The 17,009-nt window shown below is 40.5% G+C and overlaps 1 protein-coding gene across 1 annotated transcript in view; it reads right to left on the reverse strand.

Annotated features, from left to right (window-relative positions):
- The window catches only part of LOC127488831 (putative vomeronasal receptor-like protein 4), an 87,094-nt gene extending 70,419 nt beyond the window's left edge, over nt 1-16,675 (reverse strand). Inside the window, exon 1 of the mRNA XM_089325302.1 lies at nt 16,446-16,675. Within this exon, the coding sequence (XP_089181428.1) occupies nt 16,446-16,675 (230 nt within the window). The remainder of the gene's footprint in view (nt 1-16,445) is intronic.
- Nucleotides 16,676-17,009: the final 334 nt, after the last annotated feature.

The raw sequence follows: 17,009 nt of genomic DNA on the forward strand, positions 1-17,009 counted from the left end.
GTAGCAAATATCACAATCCACCATGTTGAAGGGCTAAAGGACTGGAGTCTTTTATGTTGCCCCTTTATTTTGCCTGGCTTCTCTTTTTGAGAGAACTAAACTGTGTGATCATAACTGGCAGAAATTTGTGGTAGCAATAAGATTGTGTGTTTTTGTACTATGAAGTGCTTTGAACAAAGTGTCTGTATTACATGAATCAATTTAGTGGGTTATACTATCCACTTAGAGATTGTTCCCCTCCTTGCACAATGAATATACTGTCCTTATGGACTATTTCAAACAGAGTTAAGCCCCTAAGGAAAAGAATCACCTATATACCACCAAAATGTTAATGTTATATCTTTTAAAAATCTTTAAATGCACATCTATTTACAAAAACTCATTTGTTCACTCACTCATTCACCTATTTGTTCATCCAATAAATACTGAGTGGAGACAATATGCCTGACCTTGTCCTAGGACCTGGGGACACAGAAGTGAACAGCACAGATAAGGCCCCTGCCTTCTTAGAGCTTATATTCCTGCTGGGGAAGTTATTAGAATTGCAAAGAAGGGACATAATACATAATCAAGGCCCTGCTTAGTGAAGGAAATAAAGAGCTTGGTGTGATGGAAGATCTCTGGGGGGCCTGCACTGTGGCGCAGTGGGTTAATGCCCTGCCAGCATCCCATATGGGTGCCAGTTCGAGTCCTGGCTGCTCCAATTCTGATACAGCTCCCAGATATGGCCTGGGAAAGCAGTGAAAGATGGCCCAATCCTTGGGCCCCTGCACCGCATGCCATACCCAGAAGAAATTCTTGGCTCCTGGCTTTAGAATGGTGCAGCTCTGGCCATTTTGGCCATATGGGGAGTGAACCAGCAGATGGAGGACCTCTTTCTCTCTTTTTCTCTCTCTGCCTCTTCTCTCTCTGTGTAACTCTGACTTTCAAGTAAATAAATAAATAAATATTAAAAAAAAAGAATCGTTGGAACTTACTCAGAAGGAGATTTAAGTCCAAACCAAAGGAAGAGAAGGAACAAACCACATAAAAGTTAGAGTGGAAGACATTTCAGGTAGAGAATACCAAGTATACAAAGATTTTCATCTACTTTTTTCCCCCACTAAATATAAATGTCACAATTCTTTATGTAAGACTCTTGTGGTATTTCAGAGTTTGGAGTTTTCTGAACTTTTCAAATATAAAATAGCTGAAATATACAGATCCAGTAACATTTTCAGCAGTGTTTTGGGGCAGTACCTGAAATGAAAAACATTAATATTTAGATAGTGAAACTAAAATAATCACATGCTGTGATATAAAAACTATGGATAGCTTTACTTCAAATTAGGTTCTACAGTCAAATGTGTACCAATAAGGTCAAATTTTGCTGTCAAATAGGTTATCTATGCACTTTTGAGTTTCTATACTTTTTGAATTTCAAGAGCATAGGTGAACGGATTGTGCAGCAGTATTTCATGATGCAAAACATTATAATTCATTTAGCTAATGGCACATTTTTATATATTTAGACGGTTTCCACTTGGGTTCTCATATTTTTATAAATATATCCTTTAAATTTTTCATCGTATATGAAATACAGAGAGAGAATGAGTAACAGAAACAGAGAATTCTTCCATGTACTGACTCGGTTCTCAAAATACCCTCGACAGCTGGGGTTGGGCCAGGCTGAAGCCAGAAGCCTGGAGTTCAATCCAAGTCTCCCACATGGGTGGCAGTGGATCAAGTACTTGAACCATATCCTGCTACCTTCCCTGGTGTGCTTCAGGAGAATGTTGGAATTGGAAGTGGAGCTGGTATGCAAGCCCAGGCACTACAGTATGGGATGCAGACATCCTAAGTGACATCTAAGTGGTTGTACAAAGGCCTCTCCAATTTGTTATGGGATGAACATTCTTCTAGCCACATATTTGTGTACATTAACGTTCATTTTCTTAGGATATATTTATAGGGGAAACAACGTTTTATTCTTCTCTCAGGAGATTGGACTAGGCCCGAGAATTAAAATGGCATGATGGGGTAACAGGAGAAAAACATATATTTATTTAATATAAAATTTACACGACATAGGATCCTTTTTAAGGAAATGAAAATCCAAAGAAGCAGTTATAGTTAAAGGCTTATTTAAAGAATTAGACAAAGCTTAGCAAAACATGAAAACATTACCAAATGAGCAGTTTTTTTTTAATTTATTTTTTAAGGAATACAAATTTCGTAAGTACAACTTTAGGAATAGTTATTCTTCCCATCCTACCTGCCCTCCCATGCACACTCCCACTCCTCCTCTACCTCTCCCCTTCCAAGTCTCATTCTCCATTAAGTTAGTGCACAGTGACTCCTATTGTTAATTTAATAATTAACACTCATAGGTATAATGTCAGTGACCACCCGAGGATCTTGACATACACTGCCTAGATTATGGAAGCCTTTTGAATCCACAAACTCCATCAGTATTTAGACAAGGCCATAAGCAAAGTGGAAGTTCTCTCCTCTCTTTAGATAAAAGTACATCCTTGTTTGATGGCCACTTCTTTCCACTGGGGTCTCACTCACAGAGATCTTTCATGTAGAACATTTTGTGCCACAGTGTCTTGGCTTTCCATGCCTGAAATGCTCTATGGGCTTTTTAGCCAGACCAGGAAGACTTCAGGGCTGATAAGAGGTTTTGATCTATGGTGGGTAATGAGGGAAAAGTAACTGGGAAGCTAAAGATTAGTTTAACAAGAGTTATTTTTAGAGCCAGCGCCGTGGCTCAGTAGGCTAATCCTCCACCTTGCGGCGCCGGCACACCGGGTTCTAGTCCCGGTCGGGGTGCCGGATTCTGTCCCGGTTGCCCGTCTTCCAGGCCAGCTCTCTGCTATGGCCAGGGAGTGCAGTGGAGGATGGCCCAGGTGCTTGGGCCCTGCACCCCATGGGAGACCAGGAAAAGCACCTGGATCCTGGCTCCTGCCATCGGATCAGCGCGGTGCACCGGCTGCAGCGGCGGCCATTGGAGGGTGAACCAACGGCAAAGGAAGACCTTTCTCTCTCTGTCTCTCTCTCTCTCACTGTCCACTCTGCCTGTCAAAAATTAAAAAAAAAAAAAGAGTTATTTTTACAGGTTTTTCTGAGCCCCAACCTCCAACTCTGGTGATAAGAATATAACTTTCCTTATTCTACAGGAGGGGCATCTTTCATATGGAGGTTTTATCTTTTGCTTTTAGAAAGAAAAAGGGGGATGTCAGAGCATACTTCTTGCATATACTTTTTTCTGAAGTGTCTTTATTTGAAAGCAATCTTTATTCCAAAGTGGCATATTTTGGTGTGATATATTTTTGCTATCCTTCACATTCAGTTGTCATGTAAGAGATGTGCAAAAAATCTTGATGCAGATTCCTTACATAGATTTATGTATGTTTATTTATTTTGAGGGCAGATTGACAGAGAGAGAGGGAGGATGGGAATAAGAGGGGCAGAAAGAGTGAGAGAGAGGGAGAGAGAGAGAGAGGAGAGAGAGGAGAGAGAGGACTCTTCCATCTGCTGGTTCACTCCCCAAATGGCTGCAGTAGCCAGAGCTGGGCCAAGCCAAAGCAAGGAGCCAGGAAGTCCATCTGGGTCTCCCACACAGGCAGCAGGGGACAACCACTTGGGCCATCTTTTTTTTTTAAGAGAAAGGGTTTATTGGGGGAAACCCGATAGACCGGAGGGAAGAGGTGAATAAGGAAAAGAGGGAGAAAGAGAGTGTAAGAGAGAGATCAAGAGACAGAGAGGGACCAAGACAGAGGGAGAGAGAGAGAGAGAGAGAGAGAGAGAGAGAGAGAGAGAAGGAGATGAAGAGAAAGAGATCCACATGTTCAGGAACAGGTCTTCTTAAAACTTTGCCAGGGGGAAGGCAAGGAAGTAGGAGCAGTTAATCCCATTAGGATGGTGATGGAGCTGACAATGCTGGTTGGGCCATGTGGCCATCTGGCTTCCAGCAATGGTGGCAGGTGCTAGAGCCTAGGATGGTGTCTGGGGTGTAGATTGTGTCATAAATAAGACTGCACCATCTTACTAACATTCTCCGCTTTTGTTTTTTTATAAAGCAAGAGTTGTATGGGATTACCTTAGCCCCAAAAGTCCAGGAAGGGTAGAGGGATGATGGTCTGGTTTTAGAGCTACTTCCTGCTGATATGAGGTGATAAGGTACTCTCTGCTGGTGTAGGGTGATGTCACAAGCTGCTGACTCCTGGGTGGGGAGTCGAGTATATCCCTGTAGCAGGATTTGTTTGCCTGGTTGGTGAAGGCCTTGTAAACACTTAAAAAGACACTGTAGTAGACAGAGTGAGAATAGCAACCAATGATCCTAAGAGTGGCATTAACCACTCTTGGTTAATTAACCCCTCTCAACATTAACCAAGTAATGAGAGGATTTCATAGAGGAGAAGAAATGAGGGGAGTCTCTGGACCCTGTTGGAGACTGTGTGATGGACATGATTTAAAGCTGATCTCAACCAAGACTGGGAGAAAGGCCATGAATCTTTTGTGGGTAGAGGGATTTGTGTGTAGAGAAATTCTGAACAATCATATAACATGAATTGGGGAAGAGTACCACAAATAGATACAGGTTGGGAGTAGATCCATTGATGTTAGAGTAGAGGCTATGATTACAAATGAATGAGGGCCCAAGTGGGCTAAGCAGGGTCTAGAAAAAATGACAGAGTCCCGAATTGCACATCTCTTCCCTCTCTTATTCCCACTCATATTTAACAGCAATCACTTTTCAGTTAAGTTTCAGCACTTAAGAAGAATTGTGTATTGATTACAGTATTCAACCAAAAGTGTTAGGTAGAACAAACAAAAAAAATACTAAGAGGGATAACATATTAAGCTGCTCATCAACAGTCAGGGTGAGGGCTGATCAAGTCACTGTTTCTCATAGTGTTCATTTCACTTTAACAGGTTTCCTTTTTGGTGCTCAGTTAGTTGTCACCTATCAAGGAGAACAAGTGGTATTTGTCCCTTTGGGATTGGCTTATTTCACTCAACATAATGTTTTCCAAATTCCTAACAGGGATCACTTACCAGGGGATTCGAATTCATTCCCATCGAGGTGGCATGTACCAATGCCATCTCACTAGTCCCAGTGATCAATTTCTGTTCACAATTAATCATAATGATAGGACTAAGAACCAAAGGGATCACATAAACAAGACAAGTGTCTGCAAGTACTAGCTGATAGAATAAAAAAGGGAGAGAACTATCCAACATGGGAAGTGAGATACACAGCAGACCCATAGAATGGCAAATGTCCTAACAGCACTCTGGCCTCAGAATCAGCCCTTAAGGCATGCGGATCCGGCTGAAAAGCCCATGAGAGTATTTCAGGCATGGAAAGCCAAGACACTCTGGCAAAAAAAAAAAAAAAAAAAAAAAAAAAAAAAAAAAAAAAAAAAAAAAAAAACAACCTAAATGAAAGATCTCCACGAGTGAGATCCCAGTGGAAAGAACGGGTCATCAAAGAAGGAGGTACCTTTCTCTGAAGGGAGGAGAGAACTTCCACTTTGACCATGGCCTTGTCTAAATATGATCAGAGTCAGTGAACTCAGGGGGCTTCCATAGCCTTGGCAGCTCATGGCAAGAGCCTAGGGTGATTACTGATGCCATAAACAAGAGTGTCAATTTGTTAAGTCAACAACAGGAGTCACTGTGCACTTACTCCTCATGTAGAAACCCTGTCCTTAGTGTGCTGTACATTGAGATTTAATGCTATAACTAGTACTCAAACAGTATTTTTCACTTTATGTTTCTGTGTGGGAGCAAACTGTTGAAATCTTTACTTAATGTATGCTAAACTGATCTTCTGTATATAAAGAGAATTGAAAATGAATCTTGATGTGAATGGAAGGGGAGAGGGAGTGGGAAAGGGGAGGGTTGCGGGTTGGAGGGACGTTATGGGGGGAAGCCATTGTAATCCATATTCTGTACTTTGGAAATTTATATTCATTAAATAAAGTAAAAAAAAGAATAACAGAAAGAAAAGAAAAAAGGACAGAGTCATTATTAGAGGAACTAAGAAAGTTTCTATCTAAGCCACACGTAAATTCGATAATGACCTGGTGGGCTTTAAGGCCTTGTCAGCTATGAGACCCAGACCTATCTATCTCTTCACATGGGGTACATCCTAAGGGAGGTGTGAACCTCATTGGGGAAGGCACCCTGTTGACTTCCATTACCTAGCTGGCCTGGGAGGAGAGCTGGCCAGGTAAAGGCAGGTGGCATCTTCTGCCTGCAATGTTACTGACCCTACTTGGCCATTTCCTCAGTTGCAGTGGTCACTTTGTAAGCTGAGCCAAGTGAAGGGCTTTTCAGCTTAGAGCCAGCAAGGTCTGTGGCTCTCACCTGGGCACCCTTCGACTCCAGGGCAGTTCCATTTGGGCCATCCTTTGAAGCCTTCCCAGGCACATTAGCAGAGAGCTGGTTTGTAAGGCAGAGTCACTGGGACTTGAATTGACTCTCTGATAAGGGAGGCCAGTGATGCAAGTGGAAGCACAGCTTGCTGTGCTGCTCTGCCACTATGCCAGATGATACATGATATTTTAAATAAGTTATTGAGGTGGACATTTGGCCTAGCTGCTGAGGAGCTGCTGATTGTGATACCTTCAATGCTCTATCAGAGTGCCTGGGTTCAAGTCCTGGTTTCACTCCTGATTGCTGCTAACATAAACTCTGGATGGCAGCAGATAGTGGCTCAAGTTCTTGGTCCCTTCCATCCATGTGGGAGACATTCATTGAGTTCCTTGCTCCTGGCTTCAGCCTGGACCAGCCCAAGTCATTGTGAGAATTTGAGGAGTGAACCAGTACATAGGAGCTTCATCTATTTGTCTGTCTGTCTATCTCTCTCTCTTTATCGCTCTGTCTCTCTACTTCTCAAATAAATAAAAAATGCATTTAAAATAATGTCTAGGGACCAGAGTTGTGGCATGGCTGATAAAGCCACACCCTGCAATGTCAGCATCCTACATGGGTGCGGGTTCATGTCCCACCTACTCAACTTCTGATCCGGCTTCCTACTAATGGCCTCAGAAAAGAAGTAGAACATGGACCAAATATTTGAGCCCTGGTCACCCATGTGGAAGACTCAGATGAAACTCCTGGCTCTTAGTTTCAGCCTGGTTCAGTCATGGCCCTTGTGGCCATCTGGGGAGTGAGCCAGTGGATGGAAGATGTCTCTATCAGTTCTCCTCTCTCTGTATCTCTAACTTTCAAATAAATCAGTAAATCTCTTAAAAATAAAAAATAATGTATTTCTAAAAAGTAATTTATTAAAATCAGCAACTTTCAAAAGGGCTTCCTAATTCTGTGTCTTAGCCAAGGGCAATTATTTTCAAAATATCATATTCATAGTTAACATTTTTATAACTTCTAAAGGCAACAACCATAAGAGTGTGCTATTCAGTCCCTATTGTTTTTCAGTTTCTCTCTTTAAATTCCTTTCCACTTCTCTCCTCCATTTGTAACAGAAACTGAGTAAATAGAAAGATTGGATTATTTGCCATTAAAATGCACTCATTTAGGAGGAATTCTTTTTCATATCAAAACAGAATGATTTAGCATTTGGGCTTATAGAAAAATCATCCTGGCTGGCACCGCTGCTCAATAGGCTAATCCTCCACCTGCGGCGCCGGCACATGGGGTTCTAGTCCTGGTTGGGGTGCCAGATCCTATCCTGGTTGCTCCTCTTCCAGGCAAGCTCTCTGCTGTGGCCTGGGAGTGCAGTGGAGGATGGCCCAAGTCCTTGGGCCCTGCACCTGCATGGGAGACCAGGAGGAAGCACCTGGCTCCTGGCTTCAGATCAGTGCAATGTGCCAGCTGCAGCAGCCATTGGGGGGTGAACCAATGGAAAAGGAAGACCTTTCTCTCTGTCTCTCACTCTCTCACTGTCCACTCTGCCTGCCAAAAAATAAAAATTAAAAAAGAAAAAAAGAAAAATCATCCTTTAGAGAGCCATGGGTCATGTTGACAGATTTCTGGCATGTGATTATCTTTTCTTGGCCTAAATAGATCTCATCATGCATCTGACCTTCCTGATTGAGATTCACCAGGGGATAACTCCAGAATCTAGATTTCAAAGCATATCCTGTTCAGAATGTGATAAATATCTTCTTTCAGAGCAGGAACGTGGTCCCTTATAGTGGCCTAAGGTTAAGCATGTGTGATATCAAGGCTACAAATTCTGCTATGCACCATTGTAATCAACTATTCCCTTCCTATGCTATTGCCTGTAGTTTTTCAAGTGAGATGCCTGTTCTGATGAAAGCTTCAGCATCAAAATGTCAAATTGCTGCTGTTGGTTGCCAACATATAATCTTACTGCTATGTCTGATAATTCAGCACAAAATAATATGTAATTTGTTTGAGAACTGTGTAAAACTTGAGCTACTACACTATATAATTTCAAAATTCTGCCATAATTTACATATGGAATCAGATGGAATTCACAAGTGAAAGACATTGTTTATTTCAGTGGTGTATTAAAAGTGATCCTAGCTGACATAAGGCAGGAATCCCATACTTTGGAAAGTAGCTGATACCCCAATGAACAGCACTCTAGTTTGCTATTAGCTCAGAGTATGTAATATATAGTACCAGGGTGAAAATTTAGTAGTCTGTTTTTCAAAGTGTTTTGACTTCACAGGTCCTACCTAATTCAAGGTCATTTCCAACAGACTCTTCCAAGGGTTCACAAAATAGCTAGCTCATCAATCATCACACCTTGATTATTTGAAAGGAAAAGTATCATATCATGTTTCTTTCATGCAGCAGAAGACTTAGGGCATCTAAAAATATGAGCTTTCAAAAATGAAAATACCTTTATTTTTTAATTATACTACTTTTTAATACTTATCTAAAATGCATGGGTGGGTGGATGATCTAGTGGTTAAGTTGCCACAAAATAGTACCTGAGTTTGATACCCAGCTCTGACTCCTGACTTCAGCTTCCTGCTAATGCACATATAACAGACCTGGATTGAGTTCCCAGCTACCGGCCTCAGCCAGGTTCAACCCTGACCACTGTGGAACCAGTGGATAGGGATTCTCTGTCTCTGTCTCTGTCTCTCTCTCTCTCTCTCTCTCTGTACGTCTGTCTTTTTATATCTCCATCTCTCAAATAAGTAAGTTTTTAAAAAAGTTAATGTGCAGGAAGTTTAGAAAGCATAAAGCAGATATCTAAATAACTACCCGCATGAACTACTTTTTAAAAAAGATTTATTTATTTATTTGAAAGGTGGAGTTACAGAGAGGCAAAGGCAGAGGCAGGGAGAGAAAAAGAGAGAGAGACATCTTCCATTTACTGGTTCACTCCCCAAATGGCTGCAATGGGTGGAGCTGGGCAGATCCAAAGTCAGGAGGCCAGGAGCTTCTTCCCAGTCTCCCACACGAGTGCAAGGGCTCAAGCATTTGGACCATTTTCTACTGCTTTCTCAGGCCATAACAGAAAGAGGATTGGAAGTGGAAAAGCCAGGTCTGGAACTGGTGCCCATATGAGATGCCAGCACATCAGGTAGCGGCTTTACCCACTATGCCACAGTGCCAGCCCACATTAACTATTTTTTTATCTTTTTCCTTTTTTTGACAGGCAGAGTTAGACAGTGAGAGAAAGAGAGAAAGTGTCCTTTTTCCATTGGTTCATCCCCCAAGTGGCCACTACCACCAGTGCTTTGCAGCCAGCATGTGCGCTGATCAGAAGCCAGGAGCCAGGTGCCCCCTCCTGGTCTCCCATGCAGGTGCAGCGCCCTAGGATCTGGGCCATCCTCCACTGCACTCCCTGGCCATAGCAGAGAGCTGGACTGGAAGAGGAGCAGCTGTGACAGAATCCGGCTCCCCGACCAGGACTAGAACCTGGGGTGCCGGCACTGCAGGCAGAGGATTAGCCTAGTGAGCTGCGGCACCAGCCCACGTTAACTACTTTTAACATCTTATTGTAAGCATTACCTGTATCTACAGTTGCTAAGTGAAGAAAGAAGTATAAAACATATATGTGTTTCCTTGGCAACATTTTCTTAAAAATATAGCTGTATTATATTTTACACTATTATGGAACTATCTTCATGTTTGCTGTTTTGTGGTTTTAAACACTTTCCCCTGAAGCATACATCAAAACATAGAAATGGTCAGAGATTAGTCTTAAATTCAAAAGCTTCTATGTTATGAAATATTTGTGCTGTCCTATTCCAAGGAATATTCAAAGTATTTGGTTTAGGGATTTTGTAAATCACCATCTTAATGGAATTCTAAGTCTGCATTTTGTCTTATTTTAGACACTGAACTTTTAAGAGAAGTAAAGAGATTGTGTAATTGTTTCATTCCAGTCTTGTAATGTGAAATTTGATTCAATTTAAGAAATTAAAGTGATTACTTATTCTTTAATAGTTGAGCATTGAAGGCTGGACAATTAGTTTTAGGTTAGCTCAAGATCAAGTGTTGAACTACATGCAGCACTCCCTGTCTGTTGTAGGTCATTTTGCAGAGACCCCAAAATGAAAAATAAAACAGTGAATCTTTAAAGATTCCAGAAAACGTGTCATCAGTAAAACCTGGTAAAGCCACCTTCCCCAACACCAGTATCCCACTGGGTGCCAGATCTTGTCCCAGCTGCTCCACTTATGATCCAATTCACCACTAATGTCCTGGACAAAGCAGTGGAAGATGGCCCAGGTGTTTGGGCCCCTGCACCTACATAGGAGACCTGGATGGAGCTCCTGCCTTCTGCCTGGCCAAGGCCTGGCCCAGTGCTGAGTGTGGTATCCATCTGAAGAGTGAACCAGAATATGGAATATGGAAGATCTATCTCTCTCTATCTGTAACTCCAACTTGAAATAAATAAATAAATCTAAAAAAAAACCTTATGTGTACATAAGTGAAAACAATAATAGGCAATATGCTTTTGAGAATTAAGTATGTGCTAGAAACTCTCAAAAGAATTTCATTATTAACTCTTAAGCTTTGTGATAACCATATGAGGGTTCTATTACTCATGATAATCTTAATCTGCTATTCCTATTCTAGAGAAGGACAATGATGAGAGAAGTTCAGGAACTTGCCCAAAGCTTCATGAGTTTGAAGGATCAGAGTCAGCATTTAAACTTGGATTCTACCCACACAGCCAGCTCTTAAAACCACTGTACTTTGCTCTGAGGGATACTGAGTGATGTGTTTAGGATAGTCATTACCTGGTTGTATTTATGGCTCACAACTTCATCCACAGCTTTGCTGGTTTCAACACTTTTTGGTATTGTTTCATTTGGTATTTCTCTTTTCATTTTTTATTCTCTTTTTCTTTTCTTCTTCTTTTCTTCTTCTTCTCCTCCTCCTTATTTTTCTTCCAGCTAACCAAGAGTTGTGTTTTTTCAGACTTCATTTCTCATATTTACTAAAAAGATTGAGACAATGAAATGTATGTAAAGCACCTAGTACTGTATCAATCACAGAATGCTCTTGATATGGGGAAGTCCATACATTTGCCATACTGATTAGACTTAGGAGAGACCACTTGTGTAACTGTGTATCACATAGCATTTAATCTGTTGTTTGCAGAGCAGGCTTAAAGAAATTGTTGGCACACAATGGTGGGTGACTTTTGGCAAATCTTTACTTCTCTCAAGTCTTAATTCTCCACCGTCTGTGAAAAGATGCAATAATACCTAATTTTCAAGATTGTGATAAAATTTAATAATTAAATAAAAATAGACTTAGCTAAAAGCCCCAAATAAATAGTAATGACAACATTTTAATAGCATGACTAGTTGAAATGCCCATGGGACTTTTTTTCTGACCATATATTCCAACTCTGAGAACACCTTACAACATTCTATATCCTGCTTCTTGGATTTTCAATTGATGCACTAAATGTTACAATTTACTATGTTTAAGAAGCCATTCAAAATATTGTTATTAATACTTTTTTATTATTTCTTTTTTCTACTTACAATTTTGTGTCCCTTATTTCTACTTAACAAATAATAAAATATAGATTGTTGGATGCCATTAGTGCTTCCATTTTCCAGGCAAACTTTGCAATCTAACGATTATTGCTACATCTGGTGCCATTTTACAAAGGGAATTTAAAAGTATCATAAGTACATTAAGAACTTTAAATTCTCAATTGTGTATATTTCCTTTGCTCCATCATGTATTTTTTGGGGGGGCAGAGACTTATTTATTTGAAAGGCAGAGTTAGAGAGAGTGAGGGAGAGAGAGAGAGGTCTTCTATCTGCTGATTCACTTCCCAGTGGCTGTAATGATGAGAGCCGTAGTGGAGCAGCTGGGACTTGAACCAGCACACATATGGGATGCCTGCACTGCAGATGGTGGCTTTATCCACTATGCCACAGCACTGGCTCCTCCATCAAGTTTTTTACTTTCATGAAGCTTTGCTCATTTTATTCCCAGAGAGTTGGGCATAGATTTAAGAGATTTCCTCAAGGTTTGATGAGTAGTAGAACAGCAAATTAATCATAAGGGAGGTAATAATAGAGTCATTATTTATTTGTAATGTTATTTATTTATTCGAAAGGTAGAGTGACAAGAAAGAGAGAGATCTTCCATCTGCTCATTCACACTCCAAATGCTCACAACAGTAGGGCTGGACCAGGATCCTAGCACTCCATCTGGGTCTCCCATGTGGGTGGCAGAGACTGAAGTACTTGAACCATTGCTTGCTACCTCCAAGAGTGTACATTAGCAGAAAGCTGGATTGGAAGCAAAATAGCCAGGACTCAAAACAAACACTCTGATGTGGGATGTAGGCGGCACCAAATGTTGACTTAATTGTGCCAAATACCCGTCCCATAAATAGAAGGTTTCAGAGAAAAAAAAAAGAGATGTAGCAACATTCAAGAAAATCTCCTGGGGGCAGCGCTGTGGCTCAATAGGTTAAAGCCCTGGCCTAACATATGGGTGCCAGTTCTAGTCCCAGCTGCTCCTTTTCCAATCCAGCTCTCTGCTATGGCCTGGAAAAGCAGTAGAAGATGGACCAAGTGCTTGGTCCCCTGCACCCACATGGGAGAGAAGAAGCTCCTGGCTCCTGGCTTTGGATCAGTGCAGCTCTGGCTGTTGCGGCCATCTGGGGAGTGAACCTGTGGATGGAAGACCTCTCTCTCTATCTCTACCTCTCTCTATAACTCTTTCAAATAAATAAAATAAATCTATTTTTTAAAAGAAAATCTCCTAGGAAATTCTCATCAGGTGCTACTGCTGTGTGAAGTACCTGCCCCCATCAACTTCATTCTGTTTTTTCCAAAAATTTTTCATTTTCAAGAAATATTCATTTTATTTATTTGAAAGGCAGAATTACAGAGAATTACAGAGAGAAGAGGGAGGTAGAGAGATTTTTCCATCCTCTAGTTTACTCCCCAAAGGACCACAATGGCTTGTGCTGGACTAAAGCCAGGAGGCTGAAACTCCATCTGGGTCTCCTACCTGAATGCAGACACTTGGGCACTTGAGCCATCTTCTGCTGCATTCCCAGGTGCATTAGCAAGGAGCTGGATTGGAAGAGCAGCACTCTTTACTGTCACTTCCATTTCATTTCTAAGAAGTGAGCATTTAGAATTGTAGCACACCACTTCTGAAAGTTTTATGGGCAGCCACAGTACATAAAGTGTTCTTAATTTAATTCAAAAATGTTTCAAAAGGCTTTGTGGCTGATCATCAACCTTTATGTATGTTGCTAGATTTTCTTTGGGAAACGTTTGTTTATCTTTGTGTCTTACTTGGCTAATACTAAATTATTTCATATTCCTTGAGTACGTTATAGAATTTAATTTTCCCAAGAACATGTTTCACTTCCAAGGAATGTCTTGGATGTGTGAAGATTCTGATTTGGTCAGTTTTCTATTTTGTGGAAATTATGCTGATGATATGAATTCTGCAAAACATTTACCAGAAGGTCCAATGCCTTTCATAAATATTAAGAATACATATATTTGGAAACATCTCTTAAATATCTAACATGGTGTAGCTTGTTTAACCAGTAAACTTAAGCACAAACATATAAAGTGTTTTTAGTTTCTTTCTACCAATAAGTTTAAAACATCTGATACAGAGAGATTCAGGTCACATGAATTAAAATATATCTTTGAATAATTTTAACTCTTTAAATTTATGGACAATCTCTTATCTATAAGCCAATTAAAATAAAATTCTTAATAAATTTTCCCATGTAGACATATAACATGTATACACATATAACATAATAGACCAATATAGCAGTTTTAATAGGTTTTTTAAAAAATCTAACTTCTGTTTGTAAATTACCAATTGATTTGAATTACTTTTTGTTTTAGTAACCTCAGTTAACATACTTTCTCTCAGTTGGTACCTTTAATACATTATAGGCTTCATTTGTTTACAGAGCTGTTCCAAAGTACTGAATACAGTAGATGTGGCAGGAAAAAGTCCATTGAAACCTATAGGACAGCTAAACACAGAACCAACAATGCTTTAGTTTTATGAGCAGCAAATCTGATATACAAAACTGTGGATGACAAAAGACTTTAAGTTGCCACGTTTGAAATTATAAACTCATTAACCAACAAGAGGCACTTGTTTACTTCACAGTATTTTTGAAAGCATCTGTAGGATTTTACAAAGCATTTAACCCTTTTAGGCCTCTGGGCTTTCTCGTTAAGATAACCATCATGTCTAGTAATACAAGATCATTAGACTTTTTAATTTTTAGAAATTTGTGGCAGTAGTATTTGATACTATAGACTTAAAATTTAGCACCACTTCATATCTTGACAGTACTTCTAATATATTCCAAATTGCCTGATTAATTGGTGTCTCTACAAGGTGAGAGACATAGGTCCTTCAGTTTTTCAGTTGGGCCTGAACTGGAAAAACCAAAGTCCAGAATTTACTGGAAATTTAAGAGTCCGAATTATTTGAAACTTTGATTTTTTAATGCCTGTCAAGAATGCCAAGAAGACTCAAAATCCAAAATATCTGGTTGAAATAAGATTCTTTAACATCATGACATAATATAGACCAAATTTGATCATTGTTACAAGGTAATTATTTAAATATTTGAAAATACGCACATATTTAAATAACCCATAGCTCTTAATAAAAATTCAGCTGTTTTTAAACAATTAGGATTTACCAGACATCAAAAGAATAGATTGCTTTAACACATTGCTTTAACAGAGGATCAGATTTTAATTCTATGTCAAAGAGGAATAGATTAGTATACTTGTGATGTTTTTCATCTGCCAATATACTTGATTTACACTTTGAGATAAACTGTTAAAAATCTTCAAATTAAGATTAAGGTAACACATCAAATTTTAATCTGAGTTACTTTAAACAGTGTTGAACTATTTTCATAGACAGTTTGTAAACTAACCCGAATAGTTTTTTATAGAATATAACATGTTGAGTATACAAAAGTTTTACCCAATTTAAATTAGCAGTTACACCTAAATGACTTAGGATGCTGATATATTTTTATCTGAATTTAATTGAAATTAAAATTGCATTCATCTAAAACAAGTACTAATTACCCATTGCTGTTTCATTGAGTACTGATTACCTGGAAACCTGTTAAAATAAATTGCAAAATAAGTTCAGCAAGTTACAAAGCAATATTTTTAAAGGTTGTGGTCTTCCTAGATTCAAAGAAAAATTAGTTACAGTGGGCCAGGTCCATGCAGGAAACCTGATTTTCCTGTTTGCATTGCTTATGATAAAACAAGAGCCCTCAGAAGGGTGGGATACCTAATTTGTTTCTCAATAAGCAGGGAGCCCAAAAGGATGGGACTAACCACTCCCTTGGTATTCTTATGGTAAGACTGGGACAAGAGAGGGACAAAAGACCAGTTGGAGACCATGGAGACCACCATTCCCAAGCCAATAGGACAGAGATAGTAGACTTTGGGCCCCGACTGGTTCTGAGACAAAGAATTCCTAGGTGGGAGGGGGAGATGCAGTGAGAGTGGGAGTAGGAGATAGGGAGGAAGTCATCTGCAGGATCAAAGGAGGCTGTGGTAGTGGCTGGAACAGGATGGGGGCAGAAGAAAGGATTTTTTGCTCAGGTCTCTGACCCCTAGTGCAAATCTTGGAGACCAGAAGGACTTGAGCAGGAGAGCAAGAAGTACACAGGAAAGGTTTGGTTTGAAGATAGGAGAAGGCTTGAACGTATGGAATCCCCTTCCATTTTCCCAAATGCTCGCAGAAGTGATAAAGATGTTATCAGGGTCAAACTACTCCAACTTCCGATCCCTCAGGGCTGAATGTGCCACCATGGAGGGGCCACTTTTGAGGGCTGGTGCCCATTTGAGAGGGACCAAAGACAGAACGTGGTTAGAGAAAAGTTCCCATTGCAACCTGTAGAGTCAGATCTGTGGATTGCAAGCATCCTTCATCCCCGCTATCTGACTAGCAAGAGAATATGGGAGCAGAAGGCGGGGTCACCACCCAAGCACCTGGTGGAGCCCAGGGCCTCACCTGTAAAGAGGCAAAAAGAGATGGAGTCATCACTCACACCCACTGTTGCCTGGACAGTCTCCATAGAGGCTAAAGGCCTTAAGTAGGAGAAGTAGGAGTGGTGGCTAGAGTCCAGTGCTGCGACCTTTATGTGAGAGTAGTCAGGTGAGTATATGACAGTAGACCACCACTCAAATAGCAGTCGCCCTGAGGAATTTTCATTCCGCATCTTACCTCAAAATTTAGAAGGCCGGTGTGTGGATGGAGATCACAGAGTGTTCGGTGGCTTGGAAAGAGTTCTGGAGGTGTGCTTCATGACTGGCCAAAATCCAGGACCCCAGAGTGCCCTGGGGGATGCTGGATTACCAATATGAGGCTATCGGAGTCATGGCACCAATGTTATATATTAATGTTAGCCATTGCGAAACACACCGAGCATTGGAGTAAGGGAAAGGGTTTATTGGGGAACGCCCAACAGACCTTCGAAGGGGTGGCAAAGGAAAAAGAGAAGGAGACTAAGAGAGAGAGACAGAGAGGAGGGAGAAGAGAGATAAGAGGAGAGG

This window comes from Oryctolagus cuniculus, chromosome Y (assembly GCF_051225735.1).
Source record: "Oryctolagus cuniculus isolate XC-2025 breed Fujian yellow rabbit chromosome Y, ASM5122573v1, whole genome shotgun sequence".
Taxonomy (NCBI): domain Eukaryota; kingdom Metazoa; phylum Chordata; class Mammalia; order Lagomorpha; family Leporidae; genus Oryctolagus; species Oryctolagus cuniculus.